Source organism: Vipera ursinii (genome assembly GCF_947247035.1).
Source record: "Vipera ursinii genome assembly, chromosome: 5".
In the NCBI taxonomy this organism is placed as follows: Eukaryota; Metazoa; Chordata; class Lepidosauria; order Squamata; family Viperidae; genus Vipera; species Vipera ursinii.
In genome coordinates this window covers 44,686,735-44,708,945 of record NC_139518.1, presented here as the reverse complement: position 1 = coordinate 44,708,945, position 22,211 = coordinate 44,686,735, and the positions used below count along the sequence as shown (strand labels likewise).

The 22,211-nt window shown below is 39.6% G+C and overlaps 1 protein-coding gene across 1 annotated transcript; it reads right to left on the bottom strand.

Moving 5' to 3' along the window:
* Positions 1-6: 6 nt before the first annotated feature.
* Positions 7-17,779, bottom strand: SFRP5 (secreted frizzled related protein 5). The gene is made up of 4 exons (XM_083364728.1): positions 17,618-17,779; positions 11,746-12,291; positions 8,481-8,558; positions 7-6,282 (listed from the first exon to the last, which is right to left on the bottom strand). The coding sequence occupies exons 2-4, from the start codon at positions 12,266-12,268 to the stop codon at positions 5,939-5,941; spliced, it is 945 nt and encodes a 314-aa protein (XP_083220854.1). The 5' UTR covers positions 12,269-12,291; positions 17,618-17,779; the 3' UTR covers positions 7-5,938.
* Between the last annotated feature and the right edge of the window lie 4,432 nt (positions 17,780-22,211).

The window sequence follows — 22,211 nt, the reverse complement described above, 5'->3', positions numbered from 1 at the left end:
CCCAGCGGGAGACTGTCTTCGTATGTGGGCAGTGTAACCAAGCACTCACCAAGTGAGGAGCCCTTATGGAATCCAATCTTTGGATGAATCTGCTGGGGATCTTACACTACACTAGTTGCTACCTGGAGGGAGACAAGCAATAGCACTGCTTCTTTTCTTCCTCCCTATACTTGTAAAAAAAAGGAGGGCCAGCACACATAACCTGCTGACTGCTCTGTGTGCTCCCGCTCTCTTTCTTGAAAGCAACTGAGGAGGTTACTGCAATCCTGGTTGTGTGGAGGATTCTTCATGCGCTAAACTACTGTAGGCTTCCTTCCCCTCTCCCAATTCCAAGAGCAGACATTATTTCATTTCTAGTCTGTGGCCCCATTTTTTTCCCCTGGAGCTTGGCTGACAGGAGGTTGGCTGGCCTCATTTTTGAAAGGTCACTCTCGGCACTTGAATTCCTCAAACCTCTCAAAGTGTTTACTATTGCTGAGGTGCCATCCCTTCCTTTCTGTGTGTCTGTGTGTTCTGAACTGAAGGCTGGGCCTTTGTTCAGATGACGGTTATAGTTGGCTCTGAGAGCAGGCTTTGTAGGGCCAAGAAGACCAATTGTGGTTGTCCAACCGGTGGGGTAGCTGGATCTACTTTTTCTGCCTATTTCAGACGGGGATAGTGTTTCTCTTTTTCCACTTCCATGCCTCTGACTTTATTTTGTTAGTTTTTATCTAAAGCTCCTTATCAGGGTCAGACTAGGATCTGGAAAATGTGTGCTTTTCACCCCTGCGTTGTTAAAAGGCATAAGCTGCTGTAGTTAACTGGGGTTTTTGCTAATAGCAAAGCCTAGCTGAAAGTCAAGGAGCTTTCTCAGGAGGTAGTTCACTTCTACAGGAGTGGAACATTGTTGGATTATTGCAGAGTAATATATATATATACTACCAATAAACAGCATCCTTGGGTATGAAGGCAACATTTTCAGAGTCTGAAGTAATTTTTATTGCTCTGAGGGCTAGAGGGTCCCTGCTATGGACCAATATTTCTGGAAGAAGAGCATCATTAGGCAGGTAAAACAATGGAACGTAGGATGCATGGTAGGGAATAAGAAAATGGGAGCAGTTCTTTGGGACAATACAGGATATGGTGGTTTCTGCAAAACACATTCATTGTGGCTATAATGTGCTGACATGTGGGATAAGGAATGGAGCTTAATATATGTCATCCTAAATGCCAAAAGGAAATGTTTTTTGTGGAGCTGACAGTATCTTGGACAGTACCTTTGAGACTCAACCACGGTGAAGTATTGGGTGTGCCTGATAGGAATGTAACTGAGAATGTCTTTTGCTTTGGGGACATTAGGAACCTAAATACAAAGCCTGGCTGGAAATAGATTTGGAACTCTATGCTTTTGACTTAATAGATAAACTAAATCTCCCCTTTCACACTGTAGACCAGGGGTAGGCAACCTTGGCTCTTTTATGACTCATGGACTTCAACTCCCAGAATTCCTGAGTCATGCTGACTCAGGAATTCTGGGAGTTGAAGTCCGTGAGTCATAAAAGAGCCGACGTTGCCTACCCCTGCTGTAGAGAGTTGTACATATCATCAAAGGCATTTGGTTTTCCAGTGCTAAAAATATTTCCCAGGACTAGATAGATTCTTGCTTAAAGATGTGAAGTGAGAGTTTATAAATCTTCAGGCACCCCCAACATTTTTGAGTTGCTTGTTTCATTTGGGAAAGTATTGTGGATGTTCACAAAATGATTGTTGGGGTGGAGAAAGGATTTTCTACTGACAGAATGGCTGCTATTCTTTGCTCCAGTCTATTGGAATACTACTAACACCCCCCCCCATTTCTCCAAGCACCCATCAAGTACAGTATCAAAGATGATGCTGAAAGTTGGCAATGTTCTTTATGATGCCATCTTCCCAACTGTTGTAATGCATTATTTTTTTTAATATGTAATGTGTGATGAAACCAGAAGCTTAGTAGCTTCTATGAGAGGAGTCTCTGTGCAGAGATGGGAGGTCCCATGAGAAACATGGCTTATAAATTAAAGATAAAACTTCCTGCTGTTTTTTTAAAATAACAAAATCAATGGCAGCATTGGTGTCTGTAAAACATCAGTCATGTCTGATTCACGGCCACCCTGTGAAAACACATTTTGCATAATATTCTCACCAATAACACCTTCAATTAGGCTTCAAAGTTGTTAATTCATAGAAGCGGCAAATAGATCTGTTCATCCCACCCACCTATAAGCATTTAAAAACTAGTCAGCTGCTGGAGAAAGTTCTATGCAAGTAGCAATACAGCAGTATCCATATATTACTTCAGATTTTGTACACCACTCATACAGTGTTTCTAATAATTTCCTGTATGACTGGTGCAGTATGATTTTTTTTAAAAACTTGACCAAATGAGCAATTCCTGTCCCCCTCTCCAAACTGCACATACACAATTGCACTGGGATAGATCAATTTACTCTATCCTGATTGTTATTGTTGTTGTTAGCTGCGAAGTCGTGTCTGACCCATCGCGACCCCATGGACAACGTTCCTCCAGGCCTTCCTGTCCTCTACCATCTTCTGGAGTCCATTTAGGCTCACGCCTACTGCTTCAGTGACTCCATCCAGCCACCTCATTCTCTGTCGTCCCTTTCTTCTCTTGCCCTCAACCTTTCCCAGCATTAGGCTCTTTCATTAGGTGGCCAAAGTATTTTGAGTTTCCACTTCAGGATCTGGCCTTCTAAAGAACAATCAGGGTTGATCTCCTCTAGGACTGACCGGTTTGATCGCCTTGCAGTCCAGGGGACTCGCAGGAGTCTTCTCCAGCACCATAGTTCAATTCTTTGGCGCTCAGCCTTTCTTATGGTTCTATCCTGATAGTTGTTGCCAAATCCTCTTGCTAAGATAACGTAAAGCTTTTATCACTATATTTATTAGGGTTTTATTGAAAATACAAGGAAACAGCGCTGCTGCTGCTGGCCATCCTGCAGAGTCAATAGACTTGCAGAGAAACTAATGTTGGGTGCTGAACGGGTCGGGTCAGGGCTGTTATAAAGTGAGACCTTGAGGTCTCAGTCAGCCCCAGGGCATTTTATGTGTGGCTTAATAGCTTTTCCACATTAAAATTTGTATCATTTTGTTTATGGCTTTCAAGTTAAAAACGTAAAGGATCATTTGGAAAGTAAATTAGCTTGATGAAGCCTGTAGTTGTCCCTTGAATTCAAAAATATTCATTCTTGGTAGAGTTGCAAAAAAAAATAGATAACTGCAAATGATTTTTCCCCCAAGAAGTATTTAAGCAAAGATGGGTCTCACGTTGGCAGATCTATCGATATAAGCCCTAAAATGATGTTGAGGAACTATAAATCAAAAGATACAATTCATGGGTATGCTCAGATTTCACTAACTGAAAGTTCTGTTTCCTGGTGGTCAGCTTTACACTTATTCTTCAGGATAATGGTGGAGTTTGTGAGAAAAAAAACACACGTAGAATGTTTTTTCTACAACTGTTCTTTGGAGAGGGTGAACCCTAACCTTTTAAATGTGTTTGGATTGCATTAAGTTTGAGAGCAGAACAAAGAGGTTTTGTTCATAAGAGTAGATTAAAGTTCTATCATGAAAGTAATTTAGGAGGCTGTTTTGAAGAAGGATGAGACAAAAGTAGCAATTGATATGGAAAGTTGAACAAATGGAATCCAAGAGCTGGTCAGTTCCTTTGTGTCAGCAAAACATTTATGCTTCCAACTTTCAAAATTGCATTTGTGTATGTGTTTGAGGTGATTTTATGAGGAAAAGTCTTGATCTATGTCTGCAGTTGTGAAGCTTAATTGGAGAAGTTTGTTTTGTCAGTTTTTAACAATCTATTTTCATTTTATTTAATTAGCAAATAGATACCTTCTTGCAAGGAAAAATACAGATTACATTAGAAGTAATTAAACCTGGAGATTTAGGAACAAAAAGTTCTCATTACTGCAAAATACTGTATCTTTAGTGGCAGTCCGACGGATTTTGGCACAACATAATGTCTGGAATACAACGGAGGATGGAGAATTGAAACTAAGCCACCAATACTGATGATTCTGTTGCTTGCAATGCCATCATGTAACCCCAAAGAAAAATACTTTTTAGGGGGGGGAAAGTAAAAGAGACAGAGATGGATAGCAAATTAAAATTCAGACTCGTGGAGACTGTATGAGAAAATATTCAGGGCCAGTGTGATATAATGCTCTTTTCCTACATAACTGATTCTTAAGAGACAATTTTCAAAGTATTATTTTTCAAATTCTATCTTGTACAAATCACCTACCTTTCAGCTTCTTTCTTTCCCTCTCCTGCACACCTGCCACCCGCCACCATTTTCTGTTCTAAAACTTCAGAAATGTCCATTTTTTTCACCTATGAAAATTCACCTGTTATAAATATTTAAAAGAGTTGTGGCAACAATGATGGCAGAAGCAATCTTGATATCTACAGTGTGGGTATCATGTAAGACAGCTTGCTCTAGTAATTGGCACCATACTAGAAACCAGGAGATTATGAGTTCTAGTCCCACCTTAGGCGTGTGGCTTTGGGACAGTCACTCTGGCCCAACCTGCCTTATAGAATTGTTGTGAGAAAATAGAAGAAATGGATATTATATATATTTGCCACCTTGAATTATTTACAAAATAATAAAGGTGGGATAAAAATAATTAAATTAAATATGTAAATTTTGCAAACTTCCACAACTTAAAGTTCACATTTCTTAGAGTTGCCAGGTTGAGATACACTGTTGTAGAGAATCTGAAAAAGCTTTTATCCTGGTTGGAAAAGATATTCTCATCCACTCTCCTCCCTGCAAGTTTTGGCTAGCAATAAGTCCCTATGAAACATGAAATTGTATGCAAGCAGGATTATTCCTTTCCATTTACTTAGGCACTTCTTCTGTCCCCCAGCCATGCTAATGCTGTATATGCATTTGTGTGCCCAGCTGTAGGAGACAAGGAAAGTAACTCCACCCTGTTTGCCATCCTCTTGGTGGTCTGGCATCTTGCAGGGTGGACAGCCACCTGGAAGGCCTGGTTGGTTTGGCATCCTTCCTTGAAGGCAAACACAGGAGTACTGATACTTTGATACATTGCCAGCCTCAAGAATGATATTAGAAATAGTTTTAAAACATATCCAGCAACTTTGCCTTAAAATATGCCTACATGTTTCAGAGTAGAGCTGCTAATGGCAGGAATGTATGGAAGTAAAATTATGGGTAAAGAGTCCCTTTTGCTCAAAAGTATTGACTGCCCTTTAGCACCATCTCAAAAAAATTGCTCAATCTTTGCTTGAAATTCTATTTGGTTTGGTAAGAAGCTAGAAAGGAAAGTTGGGTTGGAGTTGAGAAAGGCCAAAATTTGGTCAGGCCCAATAAAGTCCTAGTTTCAGCAATATGTATTTTTTCAAGCACATGAGAATACAATGATCTGCCATGCTTGGAACCTGATTCCTGGACTATTGTTAAAAAATAATGTATTAAGTCGCTTTAGAGTAGGTTTAAAAGGATGTATACATGAATGGTTCATTAAACATGGATTTCCTGCTCTTAATCTTTATGCATTTTAAGACTTTTTATTAGAATGAAATGAAAACGGAGGAATTTATTTCAAATGTTCCACTTTAATTATATGTTTCCATTAAAATATTGAGCAATTCAGATGAAAAGAGGATACACTGAGTGTGATGATGTCATTGCTCAAAGCCACAAAGATTTGTGATGGTATAGTGAGGATAAGGAGGTATTTCTGTAAGATCTCTTACAGAAGTCAGATGACCATCAACAATGCACAGCTTCTTAAAAATATTTTTAATTAAATCCAATTTTCCTATGGAAAACAGACTCCTTGCAAAGATGGACTCCAACAGCTTGTATCTTGATATCAGCCTACCCATAGAAAAAGGATATAATTGAAGGGAGGGGCATTCAGTGGGAGTCTGATCCATAAAAGAATGGATAGTGCAAGGAGCATGGATAAGAGAACATGAACTTAAGGGCAAATTTCATTTCCTTGTTCTTCTTCTCCCAGCGGTAAATGGCCAAGACTAGCAGTCTTCCACCCACTTTTCGACCCATGACCAGAAAGCTGCCACTGAGGTCATCAAGCTGAGGGCAAGGGCACGTGCCTGCATTCTTCATATACAGTACCAGCTTTTTAGTGTCCTTGCGTTTCAGTGGCCCCACTTTGAGCAGTTTTTTTTTCTTTTGAGTGGCCACTAATCGCCTCTCCCCATTTTCCTTTTTGATCTCCTTGATGCGCATCTTCACCACTGTGGAAGAGAGTATAGATAATAAATTGCATTAAGAAATTACAACTTAAGGACTGAAGTCACTGAAGGGAGAACTAGAGAAATAGAATTGTAAGTATACAAATTATGGAGTTGATGAGTATTGTTCCTTTATTTTTAAGTTTCAAAACTGACCTTTAAAATGCTGGCAGAGGAAGATAAAAGATAGTAGATGTCCGACAAGTTGAAGCTGCATGAATAAATGGGAGATTTACCATACTCTTCCTTTGTCACATTCTCCTACTGGCTACTTTTTTTTGCACATGACAGATGTCAAGGCCCAAATACCAGATTTTTAGTTATGTCACATTGGTCACCTCTGAAGTCCAGTAGTGAGAGTATCTGGGAAAGGTACAGATCATCAATTTTTTTTTAGTCTGAATTCAGGGGGTATTTAGATCGTTAAAAGAAGTTACGGAGCATAACAGCACTGAATGCAGTTATAGCATTATGGCAGACATGTCAAACACAAGGCCCGGGGGCCAGATCCGGCCCACGAAGTGGTTTCATGTGGTCCGCGAAGCCATCCTGGAAACAGTGAGGGAACGGCCCCCACTGCCTTGGCCCTGGCCCAGAGACCCTCCTCCTGCCAGAGACCCTCAGATCTGTCCCACTCCTGCCCAGGCCCCCATAGGCACCCTTGATGCGAACGATGTAGAGTTGGCCATGCCTACCCAGTAGGCCATACGCACTCTAGCCATGCCCACCCAGTAGGCCATGCCCACCCAGGCCATACCCACCCAGCCCCCTGAGGGCAACCGCAATGCTGATGCGGCCCTCAATGAAATTGAGTTTGACACCCCTGCATTATGGGAATCACTGCAGTCATATTCATATACCACTTGTTTCATCTTTTGATTTTCCCATGTGAGGGGAATTCTTTGGGTGACTTGGCACAGATTACCGTATTTCTAACAGAATACCACCTATGAATAGACCTTCCAACAGTCACAAGAATTGGATCATCCGAACTGAACGAGCAAATCTGTATTTGGTTATGTGGGAGAAAATGTGCTACCTTGGGAAGAGCTTGTTGTTACCATATACAATCTGGAAATAAAGGAAGGTCAGGTATTGATTTATAACAATTTTGGGGGGAAAAAACCCTGGGAAAAATTTAAGGGAATGTTACAAATTGTGTTTTTGAAGTGAAATATAAAAAAAATAAGTTATTTCAGGTTTGGGGGGGAGGGGTAAGAAATGTGCTCATCCCTGAATCAAATAGAGTAGAATTCAAGATTGACAATCTTAATGTGATACCAGAATATCCTGCAAGCCCATCTCCACTTCCACCTGTGGTAGTAAATTGCTTTCCTTTCATGGCACAATTGCCTTCACAAAGCAGCTGTTTTAGTCTGGGTAGATCTACCTTCTCCGAGGGTGCAAAAATGTACCTAAAATGTATTGTATTCGGCATTGGAGTAAACTGGAGTAAACAAGCTGGTACCATCTTGCTCCTATACAGTAGTTCCTTGACAAGAAAAAAACCTGGCGTCTTTAACAGCAGCTATTTCCAGATTTCTGTTTCTCTAGATTGATTATTCTAAATATCTGGTTGATCTCATTCTTTGAAAGGACTGAATTTACAACAACTACATAAATATTTTATTATGATTATTTTTAAAATGTATACCCTGGCTCTTCTGCAAGGACTATTCAAGGCAGCAAATAAATGATATAACCTTTTAAATGGAGAACTACAAAAGAAATTTAAAAAATAAAAAGTACAGAAAATACTATTAATTATAGGGGATGAATAGAGCACTTTTCATTATTATTAGTGCCTGGAGATTGTCTTAAAAAAACAAATTCTATAATCAGGCTGTTAATAGAACTTTGTTTTTCAAATGTGAGAATATTCAAAGGTGTTGGAAGATATAAATCAGGCAGATCTAAGTGACAATGCTGCTTAGAAATGTGAGAAAATATCCTAATTCAATCTATTAAGAGATGAGATGGGTTAAGACGAGACTTTTTTCTGCAGTCAGAATTATGAGATATTGTGAGTCAAAAATAATATTGATTTGATTCCAGAAACAGTCTGGAAGCTGCTGAAGGATCTGATTGAAAATAGGTGTAGTTCAAGCAGGGAAAGGGAAGTAAAAATTAACAAATATACGACATATTCCCAACAGCTGCTCATCCCAGATCCCTGCTGCTACTTTGTGTGTATGATTTACCAAAGTCACTTGAACACATCTGCTCCATGATGCCATCCGCTGTGTGTTCCATCTCGCACTGGGTGCAAATCTTTGACACTGTAAAATGAAAAAAATGAATATGAGGTCAGAAAAACTGGGCATACTTAGCATTCTGCCATGTATATTCCTTTCTCTGTTTTCATGGGCAATTCATTGCAAGTGATGATGGTGATGTACTAATTACTTTGCCTTGTTATGAACTTTTTAACTGTCATGAAATATCCTGAACAAACAAAAAATAGGGTTCAGTTCATCCAGAGAGGAACTGAAGAGAGTGGGTATAGGAATACATTTTAGGGAAACTTTTTCCCCCATATAGCTATTCCTGTATTTTGTTCCCACTTTCTTTTATTATGCAGACATTTTTGTCCCAGTTGATTTCCATTTATTTTTCCTAGCTTTTGAATTAAAAGTCTTGACAATAAAAGGAGTGAGTTTAAAGGATATTAGGAAAATCAAAATACATTGTCTCTAAAGGATCTTTATAAATCAGGAGATTTTTTTTAAAAAATATCAAAAGACTTTGACTTCTTTGGGGGAAAAAAGCCTCAAGTAAAAGCTAAATAATATAGAACTGCTATCGATATAAATAATTTTTTGAAGTGTTAGCTACTAGAAGTAGAATACGGATCAAAAAACTTTCTCAAATTGGTGCTATTTATATATGCAAGGAATAAACTCCAAACATCTTAGATGTTGGCCACTGGATAGTGGGAGCTATAGACCTTCACCCAACCTATAGCTAAAGATTATATGCGATATTCAACACTGGAAGCGTCCCTCTTGAAAACAACCTAGCTACTGAATTGCATTTTGCATTGTATTTTTAACATAATGTTAAAATGGGGATGCTTAAATAAAGAAAGATATAATTAAAGTTGGACCTGTGCTGTGAGCTTGAATTAAAAATATATCCCAGATACATAAAATACATTGCAAGGTAAAGGTAAAGGTTTCCCTGCCAATTGTTTCTGGCTCCAGGGCACGGTGCTCATTTTCATTTCTTGGCCAAGGGAGCCAAGTGTTGTCCAAAGATAAATACATTGCATGGAAATGTTATTTCTTTAGCCTTTTTGTTATTCTTGTTTCTTGGATTCAGCGTCAAGCACCAAACATAACTTGCTTTACAAGCAGGCAGGCAAAAATTCTTGCTAGCAAAGACCTCTTCAGTCTGCCAAACATTATAGTAATCAATCAAGTTATTGACTAAAAACGATAGTAAGGACAAAATAAAAGCAGAAGATCTGCACTGCCCTTTTGAAGCAATGCAGGGTGAAACCCCGTTAGAAGACATTATTAGCTATTCCAAAATATCCAATGGGGTAGGAGTCAGTTGAGATTACCCCCAAATATATTTCATAGTAATCATGTTCCCATGATAAATTTTTGATTTGGGCCAAATTCCCCCTGCACTGGCAGCACTCATAGCTCAGTCAAACGAGGAATAGTGACTTTGTGGAATTCTTTGTGCTCTGTGAGAGTCTGTCTGTCTGTCTATCTAATCTGCAAGGCAGACAGATTAGTGCTGATGTTTCAAAATCATTTTAATATTCCTCTATTTTCCTACTGTTTTTTCTCTTGCTATTAATAAAATGAAAAAGGGAAAATAAAAGTTTGTTGATGGAAGCACTCTGAATTACTCTGTCCGTCTTAGGGATCAGACACAGGCTGTACAGCAGAGCAATTCTGAAATGATCTGGAGCTGAAAGCTGTGCTGGCACTATTTGTCAACTTTGTCAATTTGAAGATATGTGGATTTCAATCCCCAGAATTGTCAAGGTTGAGAAACACTATGTGCTGGAGTTTAGCTATTCTCCTAACCTTGGCCTTAGAAGCTTCTAAAGCCGGGGTTAGGGAAATGGCTATATCTGCTTCTTGTCCCCCCAAAAAATGCTCTCATAAAAATTGCTCTGAATGCTGTAGAGTTTGGGAGCAAAATAATATGCTTTGCCTCCATAAGTACTCTTGATCACATTCAGAAGCCTCTTTGTGGCAAATGGTGCTTACCAGATCCCAGATGTAGATTGGTTCTTACCAGGTCCAGATTTGGTGTTCACCAAGTCCAGGTGTAGAAAAGCAGAGAGTTTCTGCGTTCTTATTCCAGCTTGCTCTATGATCAGAATACCTCTGAAATTAGCCTGGCTTCTCTTTTGATCAAACAGCGCCTCCAGCTGGCTGCTGTACCAAAGAATTTGCAGCTATCTACTGCTTGTAGATAGCAGATGTGCATGCCTGTGTGTGTGGGCAAACATTTGTCAGTTTTAGTTCTGAAATCTCTGTATCCAACTCTCCCTATTGTGTTTATTGATATGAGCCATTGGAGAGAAGCTGCTGCAGTGATTCCTAGAATTGCATGCCTGAGAGGACGAACACCTTCAAAGTTTATTAAGTGAAAAAGCTTGCACTCCTACAAGAAGCATACTAGAGAAAAAGCTGTTGGATGTTTCATCCTATATGAAAGCTACTGCTTTTGTAATTGGGCTTGGAAGTAATATTCCATAACAAAAGAAACTCTGTACAGCAATCCTGAGATCATTAGAAGGAACTAATTACACATGAGGCTACTAACAGACTGTATTTTTCACTGTAGTAACACACATGTTAATTACAAAGAACTGGGATATATAGACAGATAGCAAGAGAGAACGAAAGCCCCAGTGTCCTCAAGATATGAGGATGATGAAGCAGAAGGTAATGTCCTGCTCTTTCTTAGAATACAGAGGGGGGAAAAAACATTGATGTGGGAACAGTGTTGTGTGGCAAATGTCTGTACAAATTGCCTAATATGTAGAACCTTTAAAAGACAGAGTGTAGGAGTCCAGAAGTGTTTTCCAATCTAAGACAACTTCTAGGTTTATTGACTTTAAGTCTAGAACTTTCCAGCCTGCATGGTGATTGCTGAGAATTCTAGTGCAGGTAGTCCTTGAATTACAACAATTCATTTAACAACCATTCAAAGTTACAACAGTACTGAAAAAAGTCACAAACAGTCCTTGCACTTATAATTGTGCCAGCATTTCCATGGTCACATGATCAAAATTCATAAGTAAAGGAATACCTATAGTAGAAATCCAAACATCTGGAAGCCTTGACACTGGGAAACACTAACATAGACAGAAGCATGCATAAGATTTGTTTCTGGGAACCAAAGTCCAAGGAGCGTTGTAAAGTGGGTTACTATGGGAATGTTATAAGAAATAGCTATTAATTTTTTCCCCACCTCCCCTGCCCTCCATGCTGTTACCTGGTGGCTGAGTAACTTGGTTGTTTCCAAACTGCACTGTGATGCACAGGTCGTTGTCAAAGGGAAATTTGTTGCAGTTGAGCATGTCAGGCCAGGGGAAGCCATAGGATTCCATGACAGGCGCACATGAATCCCGCACAACTTCACATAAGGAACGGCATGGATAGATGGGTTGGTCCAGACAGACGGGTGTAAATAGAGAGCAGAGGAAAACTTGTGTGTCTGAGTGGCATCTCTTGGCCAGGAGAGGTACCCAGCTGCTGGCTTGTTGCTTGATCTCAGGCATAGAATCATGGTCCAGCAGATTAGGTAAGCGCATGCGTTTGTAACCCACATTATGGCAGAGCTGTAGGTCAGCTGGGATGTCTACACACTGTGATTGTTTGGTATAGAAGCGTCCATGCTGAAAGTTTTCTGAAGGCCAGCTGTAGTAATCATATTCCTGACTCATGGAATGCACCCAGCCCTGCACCAGAGCCAGTAGCACTGCACCCAGGACATTCCATTGACAGAGTAAGACCATGGTCCAGAGATGACGTGCCTCTGCTGGAAAAGAGGCAAGTGGAACTGAGTTGCCGCAGGTGCTACTGGCAACTAACTTTACTGCTCAGTCCTAATCCCAGTCAAACTAAGCTGCCGGTCTGCTATTGAAACCAGGTACCTATGCCCAGGAAAGCAAATCTCTTCTCCCCGTGTGGTTCTTGTCACTATCAGTGGGATGGAAGGAGCTGAAGCTGGATTCACTTAAAGCCTCTGCTCCAGGCTATTTAGCACCACCCCCTCTAAGTTTGCAAAGGAGCCTCTCGCGTGGGGTGGGGGTGGGGTGGGGTAGCCAGCAGCCAATCTTCACTAGCAAGCTTCCCTCCTCCCAAGACTGACTTGGGTGCCAGCCACCAAGATGTCCCCACCTCTAACTCTCCTCTATCCCTCAGTCTCTCCCCCCACCCCCTTCGTCTTCCCTTTTCTGGACCATCTGGGTTGTTCGTCTGCCTTTCACAACAGCCTTGCCCTGAAAGGCTACAAAGCAGCTCTCGTTAGCCACAGATTTTCTTTCCCCAGGCTTCTGGGGTGTATTAAAGATGAGCAGATTAGTATAAAGCTGCTTTCATTCTCCCGTCCTGTTTCAGGTGTGAAATATGTTAGTCCTGTTAAGCCCATGAAAAACCTATCTATTTTGATTAGCAGTCTCCCTCATGCTAAAAATAAGCCACTAAGGACCACATATTAGCTGTGCTTTTATACCATGCAAACCCATGATTAAATGAATTACCCTGATTGCCCAAGTTTGCACAATACATTGAACTCTAAATTAACCACACTGACTAGGTTTATCCACTATAATTGATGATGATAATCTTTATGCCAGCTTTCTGCTTAGCAAAGGCATTTGGTATTACAGTTAAAACAACACCTACAGTGTGGTATTTAATGTACAGTAAAAAGGTAGAATAAATGATATATAAACAAAAAAATGAAAGCACAGATACAGTATTTGTGCATTCATTCTGATTATTTACATCCATTTCCAAATCCTTCTAATTCTATCCAAGTGGTTTTCAAGCAACAGATAATTCAATAGAAACTTTTTTTTAAAAAAATAGACATAGTAACTAAACCCCTTCCCCAAGGCAGTTGATACTAATGGCCTTATAGCGGAGAAGGGAGAATTTTGGAGAAAAGGCTTTGATAACCCCCCTCCCTTCCCCTACACGGCTTAATGAATAACTCAGCCAATTCTGATTCAGGAGGCTGTGTTTAAAACATGCCATAGTTTAACCCAATCATAATCCTTTTGTGGCAATATAGCTAGAATAAAATCTGTTAAGCTTTCTAATACTTTATATTTTCACAGCTGTGATGTATAAAGATAGCACTACAGGGTCTGGGATAAACCCTGAAATGTTCCCTTACCTAGTCTGTGTCCAAACTAGGACACGTTTGAAAAAAGAAGAAGATGGGCTTGAATGTCTGCCTACTCCTCTTATAAATTCCACATAGGTCCGTGTTTCTCAAACTTGGCCACTTTAAGGTGAGTAGACTTCAATTCCCAGAATTCTCTAGCCACTGATGTAAGTGATGATGCAGAGCTACATGTCTTTGAAATCTGTAATTGAGATTGAGACCAAACATCTACTTGAGCTAAGGGGCAGAAGGTTGTGTCCTTGCTGGCTGTGTGAATGTGACTGGAAGGCAGCACTGAATCCTATTGAACGTGGCATGTATTCATTTTGATGGGATGTGTTAAACCACTCATTTTTAAGGAAGTGATATTGAATCTAGATGGTAGCAAAGACAAAATTTCTATATTCCTATATTGCCATTTAGTTGTAGTTTGGATTTCTGCAAATTCGATCCACGTACTTGCACTGTCTTTGGATGTGTAGGATTATAATGCACAACATCTCTAGTCAGCATAGTCCTTAGATATGCTGGAGGTTGAGGGGAGTTACAGTCCAGCATATCTGGAAAAGCTAAACTTAGCTATTACCTGAAGCCTTTGCTTTCTGCAATATAAATATATTCACCAGACTTGGACTCCATTACTTGGGCCAACTGTGAGATGATAGTACAGGTAAGTCCTCGCCTTACAACAGTTTATCTAGTGACCATTCAAAGTTACAACAGTAGTGAAAAAAGTGACGTGACCATTTTTCACACAACCATTTCAGCATCCCCATGGTCATGTGATCAGAATTCAGACACTTGGCAACTGACTCATATTTATGATAGTTATGTTATGGGTCATGTAATCCTCTTTTGCAACCTTCTGGCAAGCAAAGTCAATGGGGAAGCTAGATTCACTTAACAACGGTGTTACTAACTTAACAGCTGCAGTGATTCATTTAACAACTGTAGCATTTAACAAATGTCTCACTTAGCAACATAAATTTTGGGCTCAATTGTGATTGTAAGCCGAGGACTACCTGTACAGAGTCAGAGGAAGTGGGGGCTTTTTGGTAGCTGTTTGCTTCCATCTAGTTATCCATATTTTTCAAGCCCAGATGTAGTAGCTCTAGATATAAATATGCATACCCATCATAGAATAAAAGAGGAAGCTAACCTACTTGATAATATGCTAAAATTGCCATTGTGTTCTAAAAAGAATTTTGAAATCAGCAGAAATTTAGCCCATGTAATTTTCTTCTTGCTGTTGAATGATTTGACTGTTGTTAAATATTTTTAATTCACTGACCATTTCCAGTAAATGTGAATTAAGTGTACAGCATTGTCACCAATGTTTGTGATTAAGTAAGGTTGTGGAAAAGAACTGCAAAGTTCTGGATGACTGCTAAATGTTAGGTAAAGGTAAAGGTAAAGGTTCCCCCGCACATGTGTGCTAGTCGTTTCCAACTCTAGGGGCCGGTGCTCATCTCCGTTTCATAGCCGAAGAGCCAGCGCTTGTCCGAGGACGTCTCCGTGGTCATGTGGCCGGCATGACTAGACGCCAAAGGCGCACGGAACGCTGTTACCTTCCCACCGTAGCGGTCCCTATTTTTCTACTTGCATTTTTACGTGCTTTCGAACTGCTAGGTGGGCAGAAGCTGGGACGAGTAACAGGCGCTCACTCTGCTACGCGGCACTCGGGATTCGACCCGCCAAACTGCCGACCTTCCGATCGACAAACTCAGCGTCCTAACCCACTGAGCCACCGCGTCCCTTTAAATGTTAGGTAATATACAAATATCTCTTTGCTTCTGTCTAGTGGTTATCTAGACTTTTTTCAGCCCTAATCTTATACTGTAGCCCTAAGTCAAACAAATATTCTCTTAATAAGAAACAGTCTAACCTGAAAAAGTTGGGACTGGGATAAATACTGGAGCCCATTATATTGACGGAAACCTAGCTACTCATTAAAAACAATGTTTTATAAATCTTGTGAGAATTTAGGTTGCAGCCAACATCACTAGCGAATTGCTTCAAAGGTCAGACTAAAAGCAACACCAAGCCAGAAAACCACCATATAACATTATTTGGGAGAATTGATATGCTACCACTCTGCAGTGAAACGTGTAGAGTTAATGTAGATTTCCTTCCAAATATTGAATGGATGTACTTTTAGCAAATTTAGAGGTGTTTAAAATGAGCAATTAGATTTATCACCTTTTCATTTTATGTGAAAAAGTTGTGCTTTAAGTAGACAAGGGTCAACCAAGATACCTTTCTCTAACACTGAATCTTATCAGTGAATCTAATCAGTCATTAGAATTTCTTCTAATTAAATGATCTCTGATCAATAGCTATTAAAAGCATAGCATCTCTGCCTGATTGTGGCAAAATGTTGTAAATGAGCAAGTGCATAATAGAAAATGTCTAAATAATAACCTGGTTAAATGGAAATATGACAAAGACCCTTCCTTGATATTACCAGAAACCATGGTCAATGAAGACAGCCTAGCTGTCATATATGGGCACTAGGTCACTGGATCAAGAGTTTTTGAACCCACTAGGCCCTGGAAATGGAGCAGGAATGAACGAACTAAGTAAAGAGTTTCAAAAAGATTACGCAGTTCTGGAAAAGAAGAAAGCATGAGAAGGACATTCAACAGAATCTCGCTGTGACATTGTTTGGTAGAAGAGAGAAACTCCTAGAAGCTTTCAAGCTTTATTATATCCTACAACAATAGCCTGTTTCTTGAAATCCACATTGCTCCTGTTTCTTGACCTTGCATGCCTCGAATGGCTGACAGTGGATAACATCCTAGTATCCTTCACAACACTTGATAGCACAACTGAAATATATATCCACCCCAAAATAAGGTTCAGTAAACTTTCTTCCCAGGTAAATAGATCTAGGCTTATGACTAAAAGACTAACATCTTTATAGTTGGAAAATGCTTAACATGACAGTAAAATATTTTAAAAATGCATTTCAAATAAAACCTCTTTGCTAATCTTGCTATTCTGGTAGCTTGTATGTATTATGTGGTCAGCATCAAGTGCTGTCATCCAGTTTCACATATACTATTTAGCAGAGAGTTAACTTTTGGGGGACATAGATTCCAGGTGGGATCCAGCTTTGGTTTTTTTAGTTGAAGTGGAGAGACACCCTCTCTCAAGCATATTAATTGGTGGCTTTATCAAACCCACTGACTGGAGTGAAGGGGATGGCTTCAGGGTCCCAGTTATCCCAGCTAAGAACAAGATAAGCTCTCTGGCACTGACAGAAAATCACTGGCTTCTTCTGATGAATGTGCTGCTTTGATGTTGGTAATGAACAGTATGTGGAGGGGGAGAATGACAGGCTTTGGAGTGTGAGTATCACAAGGTGAGACTGTGTATGTGGGAATTTATAGGAGTGTGAAAACAAAAGTATATGAATCAGCCGTTTGGGGTGATTTGGGGCTAACTGCTGGTTGTTTCTATTCATTATGTTATGTTTAAGGAAGAAGTGAATTTTCTCTCTCTTGCTTGAAGGAAGCGTTAGCCTGAAAAGATTGTACACCCACTTAGAAAAGATGGCTGGGCCATTTGTCTTTTTTTTCTTTGTGAATGGCAGTTAAGCCTTACCTGCCAAATTCTCAAGAGCATTTTTGTTCAGAAACTGCTCTCAATATTCAGAAGCACCTCTACAGGCATCTTCCTTCATATTGTCCTTTTCTTTTCAAAGATCTAATCCATCCCAGAAGGAAGACTACTGTGAAAGAAGTCTAATAAGCCTGGGTCAAGGGTAGGGAGGAGCCAGGAACAAGCTGTCCCTTTGGGTCCTTGCAGCACAGGTGAACAAACTCCAGCTAAAGTAAATTCCACAGAGATGCTCCACCTAAGGTTTCCTTCCCACTTCCCACATTTGCATTAACCCTGGTGGAATACCTTGACTACCCTGATAGCTGACAAAGCCAATAGAGAAAGAGAGGATTGTTATTCAACTCACCTGAAGACAAATGTTTCCACAGCTTTTGGTTATAAACAGAATCCCTTTCACTAGCAAATGATTTCTGGCCACCCAGCCCCTTGAACTCATGCTCTTCAGATGTGCCGTGTCTTATATTTCCTGCTCCTAATGCTCAGCTCAGCTAAATATCTGCAGAATACCCAAGACACCGCCATTGAAACTGGAGGATTCACCATCCCTGTGGGTTCTAGAGAGAGAAAAAGTATATGTATTATTGTATTACAAGAAGATAACTTAGGATTTACTGAGCCGTGTTACTCTTAACTGGATCATATAATTGATTGCCTCCATTTACATAGTGCGTTCATCCATTAATTCACCATTAATCACATTTTGGCATATTGGGTTCATAAAATACAAATGAAACTAGCATATTTTGTGAATCTAACCATTAAGTGAGTGTGTTGTATAGAGCAGGTGAGATAGATATTGTGGGGGGAAAACTGCTGAGATTGACTTGATTAGGAATATATGCTTGTGAGTTCTCTACTTAAGGTAGCTGGGTTTCCAGACTTTCAAGTTGTAAAAAAAGCTTAGGAGGTAGAATACTGTATAAGGCTTGGTAGTATGCATATAAAAATGTCTATTGAGATCAGTATATAAAGCTTAATAGCACCTGATAAATGTAAGGGATGGCTATTTTGGAATGATCAGTCTGGAAATATAAGGGTTAACAATAACTCCAAACAAACCAAAAAGTGATTTGCTTATTTCTGGATTGTTATCTTACACCTTTATTCCTCTTGGAGATTCTCGAAGAAGGCAACAAACTTGAAGATTCAAGTAAGAGTTCTGGCTATTTTTATGCAAGAGTCCAGTTCAGCCTAAAATGAAGTTAATTTGTGGTTCTGCATATTGTGGGAATTCAGCCATTGTTCTGACATATTGGGCAAACAATGTAGTTCCATTAAGCCATAAAATAGTTTATTTCTTTTGCTGCATACTTTTATATGAACATAGCAGTTGTGCTTTGTCAATTTGTGTTAAATTAGTTGTGTGAACCCAATTAGTATGTCTAACATTAAGTTTGGGCCATCTATGGTACTAAGAGGATTTTTCATTCTGTTATCAAGGAGGTATAGGAGGTATTATTGGCATTTTAGATTTTTTAAAATGGTTTCTTTGTAGCCTAGATAACCACCTTAGAATTTCTTCTTGTTCTGCTTGCCGCGAGATATATGGGGACACTTGTCCTAAATTTGAAAATGAAGATTTGTTGACTAGTGTAATTTAGTGGTTGAGATATACAGGCAGCTGGTGTCCAGATAAATGTCTAGATCAGGGAAGAAAGTTAAGAAAGTTAATCATGACCAAAGTCTTGGTTAGATAGTGAGAAAGCAGGGGTTAAATCTGCCCTCTACCTGGGGGATAGGCAGCTATGCTAAAATGCTGGTTGGGAGGGGCAAATCAATTTCCCTGTAGAGTCTTTTTGTTTGTTCTTTTCACTGAGAGACATTATGGTGAGACAGGATGACGCCAACCTGAAAATGAGTAGAGGGAGTCGGGGTATCGCTGTAGAAAGGAAAACAGAGGGAATACCAGGTATTGATACTAGGGGTGGAGGGTGTGGCAGCCTCTACTGATTGTAGATTCCTAGGTAGATTTGCTTACCGTGTAGATTGACAGCTTCCCACAAGTTACTAGCTAGAGAATGTCCAGATGGATATTCTGCATAGTTACTGAAACATGTAATAAAGAAATCTCCATGTGCATTTTCTGTGTGATTTCACCTTCTCTAACCTGGTTCTTTCATCATTCTCCAGCTAACGGGGCTCTTTGCAGACTAATTATAATCACATGGGGAACTGGATCTTTTTCTCTTGCTGAAAGTTATCATGTGCTAGTTACTCCCCTAAATTTGGAGAACTAGACATGAATGCACTATCATCCTCAGCTCATGTATGTGTGGAGGGAACAGATAGCCATGTAACATATGCCTTAAGCAATTCTTTACATTTATGTGGTTATAATGTTGCCAAGATTAGAATTTTCTGACTCTTCCATGTCCCTTGTCTTAAGTATGCAAAAGGAATGAAAGAAATGCTCTCTCTGGTGGATGCCATTTATTTTCTCTCAGGACCTCAACAGTGTAAATGTCTTTTTTTTCTTTACATTTTGATGTACAGGCAAATTAGTGATGCCTTCCGATACTTGTAAACATGGACCTAAACAGCTCAAATGGTGGAGTTATCTTTGACCAGAAGCTGCTTAGAATAACTTAGCTGGGAAAATCAGCCCAGAGAATATTGTTTCTAAAATTCTGTTGAGTAACAGTAGCAGATTTCAGGATCTTCTGCAAAGTTTACTGGAGTCTTGAGATCCAGGAGCAAAACAATATGCATATACTAAAAATATACTCTTCAAGCTCCAAATGTGGGTGTCTGGTCCTTCCTTTTCGTAAGGACATTGATGGTTGGGAAGAGTTCAGAGGAAAGCGAGTGGGGGTTTGGAGTGTGAGACATAAAAAGTCAAAAGAACTAGACAACTGAAACAAGTAGAAGAGAATACTGATAGCCCAATACTGTTTTCTGATAACTTGGAGGGTGATTGGATCAGAATAATGGAATATAGACACATAGACACGAATCCAATTAGCATTAGAGCAAAGGGCTCTAATGGACTTTTAAAAATAATTTGTGGCACAAATATATTTTAGGAAAAATATTGAAAGTCTTTTCTGAAAAGCTGTATTAGTTTCACTTTGAGAAAACCAGTTGATTTGGAGGTCTTTTGCTTCCAAGGTTGCTCTTTGTTTTCTTGCAGACTTTTGTTGCCTTTTCCAGCTGTACTGATGATCATCTATACTTCTGTTGGGGAAAATGGACCATCTGTTTAACGCGGCTTGCAGAAAAACACATTATGGTTCATCGATAAAAATATCACAACCCTTTTTGCTGCGTAGTCTGCCATGTTGATTATGTGAGCAGGCCTGTCCAGGCATTAAGTGTATCTTTGTTGCTTTCTATCTTCTCATTTATAGCATGCTGCCTCCTATTACAAGCTGTTCCTTGTCCATCAAAATTGAGCCAGCCCTGGAGTTTCTGTAAAAGTTGTCTCCTCAGAAAATTACAGCAACACACACCATTTGTGCCTTTAGCACAGGCAGCCATAAGATATTATTTGCTGTGAACTGCATAACTGAGTTGAACTGCTTTGTTTAGAATTTGCTTTATCTTAGCCTTCTCTCAGTTTATATGTTGATGTGATCCACTGTTGCCTTCTGCATATATAGGGACTAGAGGTATTTTTTTCCCCGAGCATTCTATGTACATTTTGAAATGTTAAATACAACCTTCATCTTTCCCCAGACTCATGATCCAGATGTTGGACTTTCAACTCCCATAATCCTTAGATTCCATTGTTGTGCTGGCCAAGGATTACAGAAGCTGCAGTCCTATACATGTGGGGGGCATTTAGTTGACAAAGTCTGATCCCAAACAAAGTATTTCCTACATTCACTTGCTTTTCTGTAAAATAATCTGGATGATGTCTGGATGGCACAAAGATGTTCCACATTTTCTCTATGGCTCTTGGTTGAATTAGCTCTTGTTGAATTTTACTATATACAGCATTTAGGTACATATCACAAACTTTGGTACTCCAGTAAAGAATTGGTTGATAGAGGGTGTGGGAAATAATGACTGTGATGACTTAACAGGTTTAAAAATAAGATCTCACTTTTTAAAAAAATGATCCTACTGAAATTAAATCCCCCAATATCATTATTCCTCTTGTAAGAATGATTGTGTATTGGTGAAAGGTCACACAGAAGATACCGGTTTCCTAACTATAATCCCATGTTTATTTTGGGATAAAGTAAACAGCTGTGTTACACAAACAAAAGATTAACAGAGAATTAACACACACTCTTTGCTGCTGGGGCAAAAATGAATTGCAAAGAGGCCCCACAAATACGGGGCTTCTCTAGAAACTTTTATTCTCTGATTGTTTTAATGACCTGGTTTTGTTATTGAACTTTGATTTTGCAAAGATTCTGGATTAGGAGAAGACTCAGCTCAGAGTAATGTGTACAAAAATCTCTTTTCCATTTTAGTGTCTGCAGGTGGAGATAGGTATTGCTTTTCCTAAGCGACTTGTCACATAGTCAGGCCCAAAGTGACTTATATGGTTTTGCTCATTAAGACTCCTGACCTCCAAATTCCTGACCTTAAATCATGGTCATATGAAGGCCTGTATTCTGACTCTAAGTTTTACCACCATCTTATTCATGTTCCTATAATTTCATGGTTCTGTTGGCCCTACTTTTATGCAAATTGGAATGATTGACCAAGTTAGGATACTGCGGCTAGAATTAGAATAGTACCCCATTTTTCTTCAAGCATCCAGTTTTTTATCCTCTACTACAGGGGTGTCAAACTGGTGGCCCATGGGCTGGATGCATCATGCACAGGGCACACCCACCTCAGCTCCACAAAGGCAAAAAACATTGTGATACATCACAATACATCACATGACATGATCGAGTTTGACACCCATGCTCTATTAGGATTAACTGTGATACAGTTAGTTTAGTTTATTTATTTAGTTTTAACTGTTCAGTCGTGTCTGACTC

Coding starts and splice junctions, on each gene's coding strand:
- SFRP5 (XM_083364728.1), bottom strand. CDS start 12,268: ATGGTCTTACTCTGTCAATGGAATGTCCTGGGTGCAGTGCTACTGGCT. Junction 8,559..11,745: donor CCAAGTTACTCAGCCACCAG/GTAACAGCATGG, acceptor TTCATTTTACAG/TGTCAAAGATTTGCACCCAG. Junction 6,283..8,480: donor GATGTGTTCAAGTGACTTTG/GTAAATCATACA, acceptor TCTCTTCCACAG/TGGTGAAGATGCGCATCAAG.